We start from the raw sequence: 20,553 nt of genomic DNA on the forward strand, positions 1-20,553 counted from the left end.
CAGTTCTGTGACATGTTTTTTGTAGTCCTCTATGACTGATGGAATTATTCTGCATTTCTGCAGATAGTACTGCTGGGAATTGTAGTTCTCTATAGCCTTTACCATTCTGCGTTTCTGTAGACAGTATTGCTGGGAGTTGTAGTCCCCTATAGCCGTTACCTTTCTGCATTTCTGTAGAGAGTACTGCTGGGAGTTGTAGTTCTCTATATCCGTTACCATTCTGCATTTCTGTATAAAGTATTGCTGGGAGTTGTAGTCCTCTATACAGAAATGCAAAATGGTAATGGCTATAGGTGGGCAGGGTGGGCATTGTAAGAAAAATAAATCTTGCACCAGGGCCCATTGTTCCATAGGAACATCCACTGCCTAGGGCCCTGTGACATAAAGTCATTGTCACACAAATGTAAGAGTGATGGCAAATATGCATCTTTCATAAGACTTTGGAGATCGGGTTTTAGTAAAACAATCCACAAAAAAAAAAAAAAAAATTCCCCACACAAAAAGCCACAGAGAGGCACATTTACATCCTGCTAATATAGAGTAAATATATGCTAATAACTAAAGAACATGATCACATTTTGCAAAGAGCCAGTCCCTTCACCTTTGCCTGTATTTTACATTTGAATGACACAGGATGGAATGTAGTGCCTGGATGAGGCAGGGCTTAATCTAGACTTGGGTATACAATTAGGTCCCATCTCCTAACACACTGATCAATTTGGAAACTAAGAGAGTCTATACCTAAAAATATTTTAGGCCATGATAGGATCATTTTAATGGCAATAATCCATGCTGCATAATCCTACCTGCAAAGCAGATAAGAGGTTTGGATTTGATGGATCACCAGCAGAGCAAATCTGAAATTGCTTTTGCATATCTGATCATACTTTCTTCTATGTAACTGTCAACGTGAAAAATTCTGTGTGACTGATATTTAAGTTTCTTATGCCTCAAAGCTACCAACACCCATATCAGGACGAAATAAGTTGTATTTTAAGTGTTTTTCATAGAACAGATATTTATCTACATTTTAAAATAGTTCCTAGGAACTCTGCTGCCACTGCTACAAACCTGCAGATTTGACAAACATACAGATTGTCACAGGGAGAGAAAGTGAGGGGATTATTAATGTTGTAAAAGAAACAAATATAGCACCAACAGTTTGTGCAGAGCTGTACAAAATAAGGGAGACAGTACAGTTACAATACAATTGTATACAGGAGGGTTAGGAGGGACCTGCTCATAAAAGCTTACAATCTAAAGGGAGGGGCAAGACAAAAGGCATTAACTGCGAGGGATGAGCTGATGGAGAAAGTGAAAGTATAGTTTTATGATGAGGCGGGGGAGGCTTCCCTGAAGAGATGGGTTTTCAAAGATAGCCAAAAGTTGAACAGGGTAATAGAAGGAAGAGAGATGCACTGGAGAAGTCCTAGAGGAAGGGTTGGCCCTAGTCTTTTTGCCACCTGAGATGGCCGGGGGTATCACTGGTTGCTAGGAGCTCTGCAAGGACACCGGCAAGAGCGTCCCAGGTTGCTAAGAGCTGGGTGGGGAAATGTGTATGACCCTTATACATCTCCCCACATGGCTCGTAGCAACCTGGGATGCTCTGGTTAAAAAGAGCCAAACATTGTGCAGCAAAGAGGCCTTGGCACTCTGCCTGCCCTACGTGACCCAAACAGATGCCTCAAGCAGCCTCATTATACCAATGGCCCTGCCTGGAGGCGAGCATGGGAGGAGGTGACGTGGAGACTAGAGTTAGGAGCAGAGTGGACGGTTTGAGTGATATTTGAATTGAGTTTGGAGATGTAGCTTAGGGGAGACTTGTGGATGGCTCGTAAGAGCTTACAGTCTAAAGGGAGGGGCAAGTTTATTCAAAAGGCATTAACTGTGTGAGATGAGCTGATGAAGAAAGTGAAAGTATAGTTTCAGGATAAAGTGGGATAGGCTTCCCTGAAGAGATACATTTTCAAGGATTGTCTAAAGTCAAACAGAGTAATAGATAGCCAGATAGATTTGGGTTCCAATCGAAGGGAGGAGCACTGGAGCAGTCCTGGAGGTGAGCATGGGAGGATGTGAAAAGGAGACTAGAGGTCTTGGTAGGAGCAGAGTGGCCGGTTTGGGTGATATTTTGAATTGAGGTTGGATATGTAGCTTAAGGAAGAGTTGTGGATGGCTTGTAAGAGTTTACAATCTAAAAGGAGGGGCAAGGTATACAAAAGGCATTAACTGTGAGGGGATGAGCTGATGGAGGAAAAATACAGATTTAAGATAAGGTGGGGTAGATTTCCCTGAAGAGATGAGTTTTGAAGAATCGTCTAAAGTCAAACATAGTAATAGATAGTCAGACAGATTGGGGTTTAATACGAAGGGAGAGGCACCAGAGAAGTCCTGGAGGCGAGCATGGGAACAGGTGACCAGGGTTAGGGTGATATTTTGAGATGGGATTGGTGATGTAGATTAGGGGAGAGTTGTGGATGGCTTTATGTGTTGTTGTTAGTATTTAGAATTTTACTAGCTGGGCGAGCAGAAGCCAATGGAGTGACTGATAGAGACAGGCGGTGTCCACTGACCAATTGGTAAAGTCAATAAGTCTGGCAGCAGCATTCAAGATAGACTGAAGGAGGATAGTTCCTCTGTTGGAAAGATATAGTAACAGCTAGTAAGGGCAAACTAAAAAATCCACTGGCTAGAGTTGTTCTTTAAATACTGCTCTTCAGTATTAAAAAAAACATTGAACTATAAAATGCAGAAAAGGGAATGCTGCAGCCTAGTTGGGCAGCTTAGAAATCCGAGTATATTTGCCATAACATAAATGTTATTCTAAAAACTGGTACTGCTCCTGAAATCACGGACTGCCAGCCACACTGTATTTGTCACTATTTATTTAAAGTGTTATTACTTTACCACAATATACTAACTTCAGTAAGCAAAGTAGGAACTCGCCAGCTGTCAGACTACTTTTAATCCAAAAGTGACTAAGGCTTTAATGATTAAAAGCATAGCATCTCATTCGCTGGACCAGTGAGCTCGAGTTTCGGAACAGATGTACCGATTCCACTGGGAACAGCATGGTGCATAGTTTGTGCAGTCAAAACATTCTCTTCTGGATCCTTATATTCCCTGCACAGTCATTAAATTATATAGCTGGTCACTAGGCATCTCTTTTAGAGAAACTAATTTAGACATGAGGTCACGTAAAATTCCTTGCCAATGACAAATGAGTGTACACTGCCATTAATATTTAAAATTGCAAGCTTACAGTATAAGAAACACGTTACCAAGCAGTAAAATTAAAATCATGAGAAATCCTGGATTTATACAATTTAAATAACAGCTACAACAAATAATTCATTTATAAAAAATTAGCATGAAAACAAAGAAGGTGTCACCATAGAAACCAATCAAATTCTGGGAATTATTTCTATACTGCAGAAGGTTAACACTACATCCTGATTGAATGCTATACTTAAAGGAGAACTATGGGGTCAGTGTTTTTCCCCATAGTTCTCCTTAGGGTAACGGGAGGACACAAACTAGCGTCCTCCCGTTACCCTAAGCTCAGTATACCGCGAGCTACAGCTCGCGGTATACTGAGACGCCGGAGCGGATCCCGACGTAGATGACGGGATCCGCCCAGCTGCGTGAGTGACAGCTGGCTCTGCCTATCTAGAGGCAGAGCCAGCTGTACCCGCCCCCTCCCCCGTCCGTTCCGCCAGTCAGCGCTGGCAGATCGGAGAGGCGAATCCAGCCCCTCCCCCTGTCACGGCAGAGAGCCGTGACAGGATCGAGAGGTGAGCAAACCCGGTATGTGTTCGTTCACCTCCCGATCTACTGAGCCGACCTGTGACAGTCTCATTGTCACTGGTCGGCTAGAACTATGAGGTGAGTGAAAAGCACTCACCTCATAGTTCTCCTTTAAAGCGGACCTTTATCTCTTTCAATAAAAATCACATCAGCATGCAGCTCTGCACTGATGTAATGATGGCGAGTCTTTACACGCTGCCCGGCTAATCAGGAAGCCACCTGGCTTCCTGAATGGCACTTCCGTTACTCGGTAATTGGTATCGGCCACAGAGGAGAGACCTGAATTAAGCAATTTGAGGCCTCACCTCCGTGGCGGATTGGTATCTTTAGACCTGCTTCTGTGCTCTCCTCTTTTGATGTGGTGGTGCCCCTCATGATCCACCATGGAGGTGAGGATTGAAATCACTTCATTCAAGTCTCTCGTCTATGATCAATTAGCAGGGGCACTGCTGGGAAAATAGAAGCAAGCCCAGAAGCGGCTTCTTAATTAACAAAGCAGCACTGGAGAATGAGAGGATTTAAAGCCTCACCTCTGTGGTGGATCAGGAGGAGCGCCGGTGAGACAAAAGAAGAGAGCCCAGAGGTGTGGGGTGGGGGCTGGGGTGTGTAGATGGAGAAATTCTCCATGGAAGGGGGGGAGCAAATCTGAGTCTTTGCCCCGGGTGACAGAATGTCTAGCTTCGCCACTGTTTATGGAATCTGCTTGTGGATGTTCAGCTCCATTATCCCTTTATCCAATCCGGGGCGTTTATCCTGTGAAGACGATTTGGTAAGTCTTGTATTTTCAGAGATGTTTATTATTAAAAAAATTGTCTGCATGGGGGAAACCTTTTTAAGGGGACTGGAGTGTTTATACGGTGAGTGAGTCAAGTAGGCCACATTCCTAATTACAATTAGCATGCCTACTGTTTGTTTTGGTGTTCTTCATATGCCACTGCTTACATATCCTAGTAAGATTCTTTCTGGGTTGACATCTCTGCACCAGTGTGTCCTTTCAGAGCCGCTACTGGTACACTAGTCAAATAGAGAAAGTTGACCAGATTTTCAAAATCCGAGGATACCCAACGGACCACGCCCATTTTTAACCACACCCATTTCAATCAATATTTAAACAGTATATGCAATATGTATACACATGGATATCCCTAGGTTAATCTCCCCCTAAGGCCATGTCGTTCCGAGGGGGAAGGGTGTTGCTGTCAGGGGATTGTCAATGGTGGTGGGGCACCACACAGAGCGTCACAGGTTGCGAAGAGTTCTTAGCAACTTCAGATGCTGTGCCCCCTGCTGCACCCCCACCACCACCCAGCTGCTCCCCAGTGAGATGCCTCATTATAGGGATGGCCCTGTGTATAAAATAACCATTCCCATAAGGGCAATCTGCATGGTTTCACCTATAAAAATAAGAAAAACAGTGAGACAAAATATGAGCATGACTTGGATTATGGAAGACTTGTGGCACCCTGGGATTGAATTTGGAAACAAGTTCTGCGCACGTACCACGGTGAATGGTGTGTATTTCAAGATTGTGTCTAACTGTGGGCGTGGCCTAAAGTGGGATAAATCAAACAGAACTACATTCTCCGATCCCTTACAGACAAGGAAGGTGCCATCTTAGCCTCTGTTTGGATTGCAATTGCCAGGGGTCTGCATGTGTGATCGGCTATGACAGCAGACATTTGAGGGCTTGAGATTTTGGTTGAGAGCTGGAATAAGCACACTGAGAACCTTGATGGTTGGACTTGATTGCGATGACACATGATTTTTAGTGTTAATAATGCTATTTGTGAATAGAGCAATTTTGTTTAAGAAAAATTTTCCATCCCACTCCGACTTCTTTCATCATCAAAGTTGAAGAAAAGTTCTTCAGAAAATCTAAGCAGTGTATAGGTGGCAACAGGCAGGAAGACGCAGGCATCTGACACACCAGGAAGTGTCAGAAACTCTTGAACAGTGGTACCGGTGGTACTGGTAATAGAGTATTGTAGAGTCTCTAATCCATGAACTGTTCACTGCCACCCCAGGAGCTGTGACTTGGGTTTCGTCCTCTCTGTTTTCATACACTACAGACACATGCCAAAATCAGGGGCACCCTGAAGCCTGGAGCCCCGCTATCACTAGTAATCTCCAGCCGTGTCATTTATAAATAAAGCATGTTTTAGGATGGAAAAAAAAAACAAGAGTAGCGTGAGGCGGTAGTAGTGACGTCACCGGACTGTCACCGGATGCCGGAAGCGGGAACGGAAACTGAGCTGCAGAGAAGGAGGAAAAATACAACAAAACGAGCGGCGTCCACGGAGTTGAATTTGGGCGAGGGCTGGCTGCGAGGTGACGCATTCCCCCGCCATCTCTGAAAGGATCCTCTTCCCCCGGCCTGGGGGAGGATGACGGCTCTGCAGGGAGACTGGACCGGGGAGGGCTCCGGGGCACGGTGAGGTAAATATGTCTGTGTGTGGCCGGTCTCGTGTTATTCGGCCCAGAATTTAGTTTGTTCCTTGGGACCCAGGCGTCTCTGTAAGCTTTCCCTGCTCGGGAACCCTTGGCAGACAAGTGCCACTGATGTCCCTGGAAATGTTCCTCTTGTTTACAGTACAATTCTCTCTCCACTGACCTCATCCACCCGATGAGTTGTGTTTACAGTGTGTGATCACTGTGTGATATCTGATGACAAGTCACATACAGAACTTCAATGTCTGATCTTCACATACATGAGACCCGCCCCAGCCTGGAGCTCGCCCCTCTCTTCTATACCTCTTCCCGGGAGCTCGCCCCGTGCCTCTTCCCGGGAGCTCGCCCCGTGCCTCTTCCCGGGAGCTCGCCCCGTGCCTCTTCCCGGGAGCTCGCCCCGTGCCTCTTCCCGGGAGCTCGCCCCGTGCCTCTTCCCGGGAGCTCGCCCCCTCTGTCCCGCGCCTCTTCCCGGGAGCTCTCGCCCCTCGGTCCTATAGCAATAAACTGTTTTGTAAATAAAGACAACCAGATTGATTCATTTGGGTGCCTTCACATGTGTTTTCCCACAAGTTCTACTGCATGAGAATACACATTTTAAAGTGTATACATAGACATAACTCATTCGTTATGGATAGTCGAGAAGGGTTAAATCCCTGTCAGGTGATTTTTTTTTTTCCTGCTGCCTGTGTACCATTGGGGAAATTTCCCTTCACTTCCTGTACCCTTAGTGCAACAGGAAGTTAGAGGAAATCTCCCAAACTGAAGGGAAGTCCTCTCTTAGGCCTTGTTAAACACTGTTTTTAAAGGGAGTGCTAACTTTCACAATGTGAAGCTTGTTGAACGCCTGCTAGCCGCTTGTTTAAAGTGGCAGTCAGCACTTCTATTGAGATCTGTTTATCACTCCCAAACTGAAGCTGTAGGGTTCTTTAAAAGAAAAGTAAATAAGGGGTTTTCTTTTGGTTCACAGGAGTAGATTTACAAATGTTATCCTGTGACCCAAAGTCAGATGTTAGTGTACTTATGCCCACTATCAGTTGACCGCATACAGCCTCGCTGCGGTTGAGAGGGAACCTGACAATATTGTTGTCTGTGTACCTGACAGCTGGCTCTACCTCTGAGTGCAACTGAGAACTACAATCAAGAGCAGGGAACCCTTTCAAATTACAACATTTAGCACTGTGAACCCTTGTTTACGCTGAGCAGAGATTGTTGTTTTTTCTGCATATATAAGCGTTTGTAAATCTTATTACAAGCATTGAGCATGTGTATTAATCTTCAAGCAGTTTCAGTTTTGGCCAATAGAAAGCAGTTCTAGAGGAAGAGAGCAGTTGTTCAGGTACAAAAACGAGTGTGCGTACAAGGGTGAACAGGAACAATTGGAAATAATTTGATTCTGCATGCTGACTGTAGTCAGACGTAGGGGAAACAAGCTGGAAAATGGAAGCTTCTAGTACAGAAGTGTGAATGGAGGCTTCTAGTACAGTTGACTCATTGTGGAAACAAGACATTTCTAAGGACAGCCCATGTCCACAAATCAAAGCGAGCTGGGTAGGAAGCAATGTTTGTATAGTGCTTTCTAATCCTTTGGGAAACAGCCAGAACACTCTTCCATATGTCAAATCAAAAGTTTCCCCCATGATTATACTCTCATTACTTAGCTGTTCTGACAAGCTGCCCATTTACTGAGTGATGTCTGCTGGATGCAATTGATAAATAGTGGTATATGTTGTTCCCTGAAGGGATAATAAATGTGAGCAGATTTGTCAGCTGTTCAGTGCCTGTTATAGTTTGACCACTTATCCTTTACTGCTAGTGTACTGTACCGTAATGAAATGGTATTTCATTAATGACAGTATCTCTAGGTTTGGAAATGTTTGACGGAAGCATGTTCACTTTGGGTGTTTTTATTCAGTAGATATTAACTGCCCAAAGCTTTTCCAAGATATTAAATAATCATAAAACAAATGATTTGTACATGTGTATATATTATATATACACATCTCCATTGTCTGGGGGATATGTTTTTAATGCTGTGGCTCTAGATAGAATGCTTTCCTTTGCAGTGTTATTTCCTGTAAGTGAGGAAACAGGGAACTAAGGATATACCACTGATATTTATGGAGCGTAGACTGCAGTATTGTCTACGGATTTATTTATTCTCAGTGAAATTTCAAACATGTTTGAAGGGTATATATTTTTCCCTTTGGCAAAAAGTAGAAAAATGCACATTTTAGCCCCCATTCACACCTGAGTGATTTGAAGTGCATTTCCAGAAGCAATTCAATGCTTAAAGTGACATTAAACCCTCAGATTTTTTAACATAAACAAATACTGTAATGTGTGCCTTCCTGTAAACCATTGTAGTTTCCCTTCTTTGCTGCTGTTCCTTTTAAATCCTCATGTCTTCTCATGCTTGGGCAGAACTTCCCTTTTCAGCTCAGGGCCTCTTCCTGTAGTGCTGGCTCAGGTTACAAGCGTATACAAACCTATACACAGACACAGTGTATCTATTCCTCAGACAAGGCAGTCTGCTGCAAAACAGAAGTTCTGCCCAGCATGAGAAGAGATACAGATTTAAAAGGAAGAGCAGCAAAGAGAAGGGAAACAACCATGGATTACAGTAAGGCACACATTACAGTATTGTTTTATGTAAAAAAAATTGGAGGGTTTAATGTCAATTTAACTCTGCGATCTCTATGTTGTTCTATTGTGCATGTCTGAGGAATGTGCTGTCGCCCAACGTTAAGAAAAGGTACAGGCCCTCTCTGGGTCATAATCACAAGATCACAACTTCTTGGTCCTAAAAGAGTTTTATGTGAGCACCTAAAGCCCCTTGTAGAAATGAGGAGGAAAAAAATGTCCAAAAATATCAATGCTCAAAGTGTGAATGTAGCTGTTAGCAGCAACTAAGACACATTCTAACCCCCCTATGTGCTAGCAATAAAGTTAAGTGAAAATAAGTCCCCCCCATACATACACGCATGCAAACAGGCTTCAGCTGCGCATACGTGCGAAAACGACGATTGCGCCTATTACGCCGCACATGTTGCATATCGTCGCGAACGTCGGAATGAGAGCAATAGTTCTAGGGCTATCAATCACTGATAACACTAAACTGATGAGCTGTAAAAGTTTTTAAAGTGTCTCCTATGGTCAATTTTGGGTATGGTAGTTTGTTGCCATTTCGCGGGTGCGCTTAATTTTAAAGCATGACATGTTTGGTGTCTATTTACCCAACGTGACCCCGACTTTTATATTTTACTAAAAATTTGGGTAATAATAAATGTTTCCTAACATAATGAAAAAAAATTTGGCCAAAAATGTCAATAGTTTTTCCTTTAATATAGTAAAAATAAAAACCTCAGTGGTGATTAAATACCACCAAAATAAAGCTCTATCTGTCCCCAAAAAATGGTATAAAATTCATTTCAGTACAGCGTTGCATGACGGAATAAATATCAGTCAAAGTACCACAGCGCTGAACACTGAAAAATGGCCTGGCCAGGAAGGGGGTCTAAACACCTGGTCTTGAAGTGGTTAAATCCAGGGAATACCAGGCATCGAGCATTTTCAGAAGGTTGGCAATGGCAGCCATCATATTTCTCCCAATAAAGTTTTATTTTAACACCTAGCCTTACTCCTAAAATTTGACCTGGTCTTAAAGTGAAAGTCAAAATGTTTTTAAGCCATTTCAGATGATGACATCACTTACAATGGATGTTGCTCATTGAAGTTTAAAGATTTAGATTTCCTGCAGAATCAGCTGGTCTTCTGAGCACTGGTCCTGTTATCCTGCTGTAGGGCCCATTCACACCAATTGTGGTGCGTTCCAGAGCGGGAGCTGCTGCAACACACTGTAATCGCACTCTAAACTCCCCCCTTCATTCTGGAGCAGGCGTAGCAGTGCATTTAAGTCAATGGCACCGCAGCCACGCCCCACAGTGCGTTCAGACGCCTGGCATTACATTGCCTGCGTTCCAGTCCAGTGCAAATAAAAAAAAAAATGCTGCAAGTGTGTGTGTGTGTGTGTGTGTGTGTGTGTGTCTCCACCAACACACAGCAAAGCAAGCCATTCCCCTGCTCCTCCCCTCTAGTAGATGGACGGCTGCTGGAGTCTGCTCTGTCCCTTGTGATCTTGTACTCAACAGGAATCTCAGGGAAGCCGAGCTGAGGGAGTTGGGTTCAGCGGTTTGGAAACATTATGACTGTCAGCGTTTGGGCAAAAATGTACAGAAATACTTTGCTGGGCAATGTATATTTGTTTGCTCATTATTGAAAAAAAGTTTGAGAGTTTGAATACTGTTTTAAGAAAGTTCTTCAAATAGATTCCTGGGGCTCGTTCAAGTGCCCTTAGATCCTAGATGTCAGCTGTATTGGGCAGCCGCTTCTGTCCAAACGCGCATATTCGAAACGCCTAGGTGTGAACCCAGCCTGAGGGCTGGCTCACACCACAAACTCAGCGTTCCAGTGCGTTCGGCCTCTTAGTGCTTGCATTCTGGTCCAGTGTGATCTGCAAAAATAGTGCTTGCAGTATTTTTGCAGATTGCACTGGACCGGAAGGCAGGCACTAAAGTGGCTGTGGTGCCATTGACTACAATGCACCGCCATGACCCCTCCCGACCCTGAATGCTGGCTGGCTTGCGTTCCAGAGGCCGAACTCATTGGAAAGCGGAGTTTGTGGTGTAAATCGGTTTTAAATGCAGATTCACATATGTCAGTGCTACAGCACATCATTTTTACTTTAAGGTTAAGATCATTCTCGGACCTTGATGTATTAATTTTTTGGCCAGCAAAGGAATGTCCCACATTAAAGTGGCTGTTGAATCATTTGCCAGTATCAGAATCAAAAAGGTGATTTTGTCCTAAACTACTCGCATCTCTCCGCGTCTCCGCCACTCACTCCCGTCTGAAGATCGTGAAGGATCATGGGGTAGGCGCATGCGCAGTTGAGATCTTCGGCGGGGAGAAGGAGTGACACAGCCGGCAGCATGTACGTGGGACAGGAAAAGACAGGAGTCAGTGCTGGATCAGAGACCAGCAACTGTGCTGAAGGGACTCCTGAAAACTACTGGAAAGAAGATGATGATCGGATCAAGAGGCATTATTTCAGGTAAGTCCTTGAAGCAGCATTGGGGGGAAATTGTGACTTTAATGTCACTTTAAAGGAGAACTATGGGGTCAGTGTTTTTCCCCATAGTTCTCCTTGGGGGGTAACGGGAGGACACAAACTAGCGTCCTCCCGTTACCCTAAGCTCAGTATACCACGAGCTACAGCTCGCGGTATACTGAGACGCCGCACCTAGAGCGTATCCCGACTTAGATGACGGGATCCGCCCAGCTGCGTGAGTGACAGCCTTTAGATAGGCAGAGCCAGCTGTGCCCGCCCCCTCCCCCGTCCGTTCCGCCAGTCAGCGCTGGCAGATCGGAGCGGGGAGAGGGGAATCCAGCCCCTCCCCCTGGCACGGCAGAGAGCCGTGACAGGATCGAGAGGTGAGGGAACCCGGTATGTGTTCTCTCACCTCCCGATCTACTGAGCCGACCTGTGACAGTCTCATTGTCACACGTCGGCTTAGAACTATGAGGTGAGTGGAAATCACTCATGTCATAGTTCTCCTTTAACTGCCAGGTGCCAGAGCCTATATTGCTGACTGAAGTTTGAAAGCCTCTGGGCCCCTGCTAAAGCATGCATATTTATACACACGCATACTTCTTTTTTTTGAAAGGGGGTCAACAGTGGCAGCCTACATATTTCTTAATACTGAACTGAGCACCTGCTGTAACTCTGTTGTAATTATTGACACGGGTATCTAAAATCCACATTTTCACAATCCTTCTTACAATGTCTTAGAACCAATGCGTTATGGTCTCAAAGGACTATTACACAGACTTTTTTTTGGAATGGAGCAATCTTTACAACATTGATATTGAGTAAAATTGGCCTCTATAGTACAATTTGTTCTATAGATTTTTTGTTTTGAGCTTGAAGGGGAGAGCGAGTCCACTTTCTTTTGTGAAGTTATTCATAGGGCTAACAGGGACTTGATGAAAATTGTTGTTAGGACAGATGTTTACAAAAATGTATTTTCATTTAAATGTGCATCCAGAATGTGTATCATAAAATGTATTTGTATGAGGTTTTGGTGCGATGTTTGTGCTGTGCCTCAGAGTTGCTTTATTCAAGGGACAGTTTGCATGACATTTCTTTTTTTATAATGAATAAAGTTTAATCCTAACCAATACCACCTTTTTGTTTTTGATGAATTGCAGAAAGTATGGAACCTCTGCTAGGTTTTTACTTCAGTATTGGGCTGCAGCTAACGATTATTTTCATGATCAATTCGTTAGCCGATTATTAACTTTGATCGGATAAAATAAATACCGTCATTTACTTAAAATAAAATACACAAATGCAGCGTTGCAGACATAAAGTTTACTAGAGAATCAAACGTTATGCACATTTTATTTAAATCGCACTGCAGTGGAATGCAGGGCATTGCAGAACCACGCGGTCCAGTGCGGGCGATCACACTGCGGCTGGGAGGTGCATTTGGGATCCATTGAAGTGAATGGCACCGCAACGCACCTCCTGCAGCAAAATTTGTCAGGCTGAAACTGTAAATGCTATATATATATATAATTTGTATGTATTAGACATTTTAATTGGTTTCTTGGATTTAAAATAATATGAATTGTAAAACTCTTAAGCCAATATAATAAAATAACCAACTTTTATTTAAAATAACACTCCAAAAAAATGGTTCTTCTATTTTTAATTTTAGCTTAACTTTATTTTTTTGACTTTATTGCTGTAGCCATACCCAGCCTGCTATTGGATATTTCAAATTGTAAAGTTCGCCTCTGCTGATTGTCAACGGGCGGGTGCAATAGCCTGCCTGCTATTGGCCATTGCATTTTAAAATATCCAATAGCAGGCTCAAGATGCCAAAGAGAAGCGGGGCGGCAGCAGCTCAGAGGGGGGGCATAGCAGAGGCATAATGGGCCAGGCCAGAGAAGGAACGGGTGGCAGAGATGAACGTGGCAGCAGTGGGGGGAATGCCGTCACCACAGTCTCTTCTCCCCACTGGTGCTTGCTGCAGTGGTCTGTGTCCCTCTGCCGATACAGGCGGGGATTGAAAGGGACACAGACCACTGCAGCAAGCACCAGCAGGGAGGTGAACGGAGGAGCAGAGCGGTGCCAACAATTCTCATTATCGATTTATAATCGATTTAGTTGTTGTAGCCCTATTTCAGTATGAGGCGCAGTTGAGAATTTCTCTACCTCCTGTCCTAGTGACAGCTTTGTCACACGCACAGGAAGTATCACAAAAAGAAAAATGCCAGAACCTCTGTTAGATTTTTACTTCAATCTGTAGCCTCTAAAACCTTTCTTCGCTTTTTGTCTCTAACAACATTGCCGCTGAAATAGGAAGTTATGGGAAATCTCCCAATAGATCGCCATAAAATTTGATTGAGGAACCCTTTTAAAAAGAAAAAGGTACTTCTGCTAATTTTTTTAAATATCTGTCTGTTTTATCTATAATGCATGCATATGAACACAACAGTAACATTCCAAAAAGCTACTTAAACTGAATCTGTATCCAAAAGATTGTTTTCTTTGTTTTGGATAGTGGTGAAGGATTAGAACATCTGCTGGGGTTTACTGCTATACGGGGCTTTGTTTGAGAGCTTTTCACTTTCTGTTGTGTGGACATCATTTTAACAAACCGGAAGTGAGAGAGAATCTGCAACAGAGAAATGGACAACAGTAAAAAGCTGATGGTGGTTCTAACTAGGGGCTGACCGATGTTGTTGTGTTTTTTTGTTTTGTTTTTTTTTTAGAACTGATTATGGGCCACCTTCCAGGCCGAAAACCAATATCAGGTGCTGATATTCTGTTTACATCTGGCTACGTGGACAGCTGAACACATAGGTCAATGACCAGGCTGTGTGTCCATCTGCCGGCAGCAAGATTCCGCTGCCAGATGTAAACAGAATGGCTCCCCTTCACTGGCACTGTCACTCCTCTGCTGTCAATCAGTAAAGGAGAAAGGATCTGAGAGGGAAAGTTCTCTCTCGGGTCCGCTCCTCTGCTGATTGACAGCAGGCAGTGGGTGGGTGCAATATCCAGCCTGTTAAGAAAACATCGCCCCCTATTTATCGGTAGATCCGATAATCGGTCAACCGCTAGTTCTAACATCCCCCATTTAACCTAAATAGCATTTTTAGTTTTGTCTGTGCTGCTTTTGGGGAGATTTCTTCACTTTCTGGTTGGTGAAAAGGTTGTCCCTGGGACAGTGAATAAGGGGAAATGTCTCCAACCGCATCCCAGAGAGCAGTAAAAACATAATAGGGGTTCTGATCCTTCCCCACTCTATTCAAAATGAAAAATAAATTCTGGCTATCGATGAACGTCAATTGAGCCTTGTAAAATCTTGGTGCTCAACCTGCCACTCAAGGTTCTGATCATTTGGTACATGTTGTGTGGGGCCCTTGGACCCCAGTAGTCTGTAGAGGGAGTGGAAGCATTCATTTGTCAAGGGGGTTATAATGGTAATCTCCTATAAGACTCATGTAACCAGTCTCCAGTGTTGCATTCCGACCTGGGCACATACAGTAATTAAACCTTCTTTAAAAGTTAGGCTTATTTGATGTCTTTGTCCCCATTTAAGGATATTTTCTCACTTCCTGTTTGGTTACCAGGACAGAAATTAAGGTGAAATCGGATGAGGATGACGGAAAAAACCTGATTGGGTATAGCACTTCCCCACTCTGACCAAAACTAATCAATATCAGTTTTGGAAAGCTCAATAATGGTAAAGTAGAGTTGTATAAAGAAGATCATTGTTATGCTGGGTAGAACAAGAGTAAAGCACTGCTTTCTGTCTGTGGTATGCTCTTCTGCTTTCTCCTAGGGCCCAGCTACAAAAGGAATCTACACATAAACAGGATGAGAACTGTTTATATATTCACCTTGGATAGTTCTAGGATCTCATCGGAAACATGTCTGGCAAGGATTGGAGCAGTACAGTTTTGTCACATGTGCCAGAACATTATTATGACCAGGGATGTTTTATTTGTATATTTTTAAGAATTTAGAATCTTGGTGAAGGTTCAAGGTTTTGCTCTATACTTGTTACAATCAGATTGTACAACCTCTGTACAGACAGGCCCTTGCACTGTTTAGTTGTTTGTACAATTTCCTTTAGCTCTACCATCAGATTGTAATACCTATAGCCAGCTTTCCACCCTCCGGCGACTATTTGGCTAGTTATGTAGAAATTTGTTTCTTGACCCAGTTTTATAAAATTCCAATAGGTGGTGTTGTTTTTTTCCTCTTTGTAGTGTTCTGATTTGCAAGTTCAGCTTTGACTGTACAAATCTGATTACCTAAAAGAAATATTAAGGCCCCATTCACATCTGTGTGAGGTTTCAGAGATGTGATCGGGCCTAAAACCCCTCAGAAAGCCCCAACAACTAAATATTAATCCAATAAAGTATTTATACTTTGTCATTCTTCTAATAAAAACATATCCATTTTTTTCTTTCTCAAAATCATCTTGTTAAATTACATGTTTTGGTGACTTTTCTGCGTGGAAAGTGCACAACACTACTTATTTTCCTGATGAAATGGATTTGGGGGAAACGGGTGGTAGGGATTGTTGTCCAGGCATTTAGCCCTTCTAGCCCTGAGAGTATCTGTATATGTGGGCACCTAGGTTGCTTAACCCCTTCGTGACTGACGACGTACGCCAGCATCGGGGCTGTTTAAACAGACTCCCGATGACTTTTGCCGCCGGGAGTAGCTATGTTCACACCATGTCTGTACACGATCTGGAGCAGATCTGCGCAGTGCTGTGCATTTATGACGCTTTTCTCTTTTTCTTTTTGTTTTGTTTGTTTCTTTGCTTAAAATGGGCTTTCAGGTGTGTTCTAGTGCGTTTGCATGCGGTTTTGATGCGTTCTAGACCAGGGAAAATAAAAAATTTTTTTTTTTTTTGTCTGGACCGGAACTGACTGCACTGGTGTGAACAGAGCCCAGAAATACCATAGGGATACAATGGAATTGTTTTTATTGGTCCAGGAACAAACTGTTCTGGTCTGTACATGGTGTGAACAAGCCCTCTGGATGATCAATGTACATTTCATGGATTCTAACAGCTGTTTGTTTCAGCATTTACTTTCTAAGCGGGTTTCAGAATGGGGGGGTCTGGGTTCATTATCAGCTGGTGGACTTTCTGTGCTCTAATAAGGAAAGGTGCAGTGCCTTAACCCTTCCAATTACAAAATGACTTGTGCAGCAATTATATATGCTATATTCTTTCTTTACAATTTGTTATTTCTATAAAGTGGAGTTTCTCTTTAATTCAGGACTCACTGAGTGCTTGTACCAGCTCTCCTTCCTTACTCGCTGTGACAGGAGGCTGAGCGAGCGGTGCGGGGAGCAGAGCTCGACCTCTTCTGACAGTTGTCTCCGCCCCCACACCTTCGTTCTCCTGATCTGTCACAGGAGGCGGTGCGGGAGGAGAGATCAGCCTCATATGACAGCTGTCTCCACTCCCACACTGCTCTCCTGATTTGTCACAGGAGGCTGAGCGGGGCGGGAGGAGAGACGCCGGACGTTTACAGCGCTCTTCTCCCCCGCATCGTTCGGCCTCCTGTGACAGTTCCTCTTCTCCCTGCTGAACACAATGCTATGTCAGAGGGAACACAGAGCAGCGTCCAGCAGGGAAGAGAGAAAGCAGGGATGCACCACAATTTTGGCCGAAAGATTGCGCTTTTGGCATTTTGCCAAAGTGCAATTTTTGGCGGCCGAAATTTCAGTGCCGCCCTAGTTGACACTCCTGTCAGTTAAATTTTTGCTTTCATTGTATTATTGGGAAAAATTACCTTCATTACTCATCCCAGAGACACAACAGGAAGTTAGAGGGAATCTTCTAAAGTGAGGGGCAAGTCCCCTTTTTGGACAGCTGCCACTGGAAGATTTCTCCTTTTGCCTCTTGTTCTGGGGTCAGCTGTAAAATGTTGCATTTCCCCTCACGTTTTTTCATTGATATTGGCCACCAGTACAAATGGAGGGGTAAGACTTCCCAGGAGGGGCACAAACGGCAATAAAATCTTGAGAGACGATCTAACCTTTCCCCATTCTCTTAAACCGAAAAAAAAAAAGGTTTTGTCTAGAGATACTTTTTATGAATCTAATCACAGTATTCAGCATATTCATTGTTTCTTTACTGTTACATGTAGCCTGTTTACATGTAGCTGTTTAGCAAACTATGGCACGTGCGTTAAAACCTTTTGTTTTGTATGTAAATGTGGAGAAAAATATGTGATGGTGATCCTTTAAAACACCCTTCAGCTCAAGTCTGAATGCCAAATACAGATCTTAATGGAGTGCTGGCTGTAGTTGTAATCAGGCTTTTAGCAGCCCTCAAGCTGTGCTGATGCTTTCTTAAAGCTTAAAAATTGGCAGACGTATGTCAAGTTTATTCCCAGTCGACTTTGTGTTAAAGAGACCCTGTCACCAACTTAAAGTATTGGGAGAGTAAAATATACTCTTCCCAATAGCTGGAGAACTGAGTGCTAACAACCCGCTGATCGCTCAGTTCACAATCTTCTCCCTGCAGAAAGCGGTGACATTACTACCCACAGGGATTCCCCCCTCCCCTCGCTCTGTTCCTCCAGTGCTCATTGGAGAGACCGACAAGGGAGGAGGCGGGCCTCTCTAGAGCCGGAGCCAGCTGTCAATCAGGCAGCAGGATGGATGCCAACAATATTGTCTGGTTCTTTCCCAGCCAAAGTGCGGCTCTGCGTTGTCGTCATACAGTGGGCAGTAGTCTGCTATCTTCTGACTTTTGGCTCACAGGAGGACATGTACTAAAGTAATCCTGTCACCCAAAGTGAACTAACACTAAAAAAAGGGTTGACTTTAGTTCTTTTAAAAAAATATAGGCAAAAACACAGAGAATGTTTGTTTGCGGTGTTTCCATTTCATAAATGTTTTTTTTTATTCACTTGAAATGTGTTTTTTAAATTTGCTACTCCTGGAAGAGTCAAAGGTAAACTCTGGCCCTCCAGCTTTGGTGCAACTACAAATCTCTTTAAGCATTGCAAGACTCTGGCAGGCACAGGCAGTGCTCCCAGAGGCAGATCATGATGGAATTTGTAGTTTCACCATAGCTGGAGGGATAGGAGTTTGCCTATCCTTTCTATCCAGTGTCACTTGAGTGACAAATCTGAGTATGCTGGGGCTGCTGAAATCTCATCCAATACAAAAATGCCCAACAACCGTCTCAGTGCTTTGGGATGTCTACACAGGGGAGGCTTTTACAGGTAAGTAACATGCATATAATGAAGGAACATTCTGGTGATGGGTTTCTTTAACATTTCTTTAGAAGATGAACTAGCCCTATCATTTGACAGAGTATCCAGACTTTGGCATATGACTGTATGAAGCTGCATTGTTGGGGTTTAGTTCATGGAAGGGACCTTTTCCAGGTGCTAAGTCCACTTTAAGCATTGTCATGGGTCACAGGAAATCTAACATTGTTTTAATAAAGGCTTTAGAACTTCTATTGTATTTAATTCACATTTCTTGTCTTTTTAGGTGCCTCATGCAGGACAAATGCCACATGAGCTGTCCTCTAGAGTAAAGATAACCAAGCAAGTGTAGGAATCATGCCGCCTAGGCCTTCTTCTGGAGAATTATGGGGGATCCACTTGATGCCCCCCAGAATACTGGTAGACTGTTTATTACCAAATGGGATGATGGTGACTTTAGAATGCATTCGAGAAGCTACTCTTGTCAACATTAAACATGAATTATTTAAAGAAGCCCGGAAATACCCTCTTCACCATCTGCTTCAAGATGAGTCCTCTTATATTTTTGTCAGCGTTACACAAGAGGCAGAAAGAGAGGAATTCTTTGATGAAACACGCCGCTTATGTGACCTTCGACTGTTCCAGCCTTTTCTTAAAGTAATTGAGCCTGTAGGAAATAGGGAAGAGAAAATTCTAAATCGAGAAATTGGTAAGCTGCGTTTTGGATATGACATGTAAATGTTAGATGGATGGCGTTTTGTGTCCCTGTTCCCTAATGCTTTGTATGAGGCCAATAATGATACTTGCAGAAAGCATTTATTAAACATTAATATTCAAATATGTGAAGCGGCGCTATCACCCAACAAGTAAACAAATGTGCAAAAAACAAATATTATTGTGAACAATACTATTGTGAGAGAAAAGAAAAAAAATATATATATTTCAAATATTTTCCAAATTAAATCTTCATGTCCAACTGTTTGTGTAAATCACAAGGTGATAATCTAAAAAAGAACTCCAAATGACTAATAAAGTAGCAAACGTCCTGTGTCAGTGTGTAAAACACATAATTGAAACAAAGTGTCCATGAATTCATTAAATGCAGACAGCGCTCTCTCTCTCTCTCTCAAAAAAAGTGCTGTCTTAGTCTTTCTTTTGTGCGTCACTCTGCCCACTCTTGTAATTTCTAGTGTGTATTTATTTTTTGCTGAAGTGCTCATAAAAAAACACCAGTGCTCTGATAAAAAAAGCCTCTCACCTCCGTGTTCAGACCCTTGGGTCTCAAAGCGTTTCTTATAGGGTAAGGCCTCATTCACACTGCCGCACGTATGCGCGTATTGTACCATATGCAAATGGCTCCATACACACAGACGCGTATAGAGCCATATATTTGCGTAACGTATATATGCGCATAAACAGAATGGAACAGAGATGCGTCTGGGCAGCGTATTTCTGCATATTTACGTGCATATACGCGTGTTTACGCGCATATACACGCGTACAGCACATTAAAAACTCCATTATGAGTGATGCACTCTGGGATTGCATATAGTGCACGCATATACGCGCATATGCTTAATATACAATTTTGCTTGCGTTGTGTGTGAATGAGGCCTAAAACTCCTTCCTCACACTATTTGAAGCTGTGATATTCCTTCCTTCAGATGAGACTAATCCTGATCTTAACGTTTTTCTCCTCTACCGACAGCCTAACTTCATCTCAAAAAGATCTCTCAAAGACAAAAGTGGAAATCATAGCGCACCCCGTATGCATAAAATGAATACACTCACGCAAAAAAATACACTCACATAAAACCGAATAAAATCGCGTATCGGAATCCAATTCCTGGATGTCAGATCTGTCCTCTTTCTCTCCAGGCGTTCTGACGTCACTAATTCAGTTTTATTAGTCGTTTTGGAGGTTTTTTTTTTTAGATTATCACCTTCTGATTTACAAAAAAAGTTGGCAAGAAGAGTTAATTT

The 20,553-nt window shown here is 43.2% G+C and overlaps 1 protein-coding gene across 2 annotated transcripts in view; it reads left to right on the forward strand.

The window, feature by feature from the left end:
* PIK3CA (phosphatidylinositol-4,5-bisphosphate 3-kinase catalytic subunit alpha) overlaps nt 1-20,553 on the forward strand; it is a 55,191-nt gene that overhangs the window by 1,888 nt on the left and 32,750 nt on the right. Inside the window, exons 2-3 of one of the 2 annotated variants that reach the window (XM_018554906.1) lie at nt 6,222-6,240; nt 18,857-19,279. In XM_018554906.1, the coding sequence (XP_018410408.1) occupies nt 18,928-19,279 (352 nt within the window). In that variant the 5' untranslated portion in view covers nt 6,222-6,240; nt 18,857-18,927. Of the gene's footprint in view, nt 1-6,018; nt 6,241-18,856; nt 19,280-20,553 lie in introns of those variants that run through there. The other variant, XM_018554905.1, reaches the window with a different exon arrangement.

This window comes from Nanorana parkeri, unplaced genomic scaffold (genome assembly GCF_000935625.1).
Source record: "Nanorana parkeri isolate BGI_ZX_2015 unplaced genomic scaffold, ASM93562v1 scaffold177, whole genome shotgun sequence".
In the NCBI taxonomy this organism is placed as follows: Eukaryota; Metazoa; Chordata; class Amphibia; order Anura; family Dicroglossidae; genus Nanorana; species Nanorana parkeri.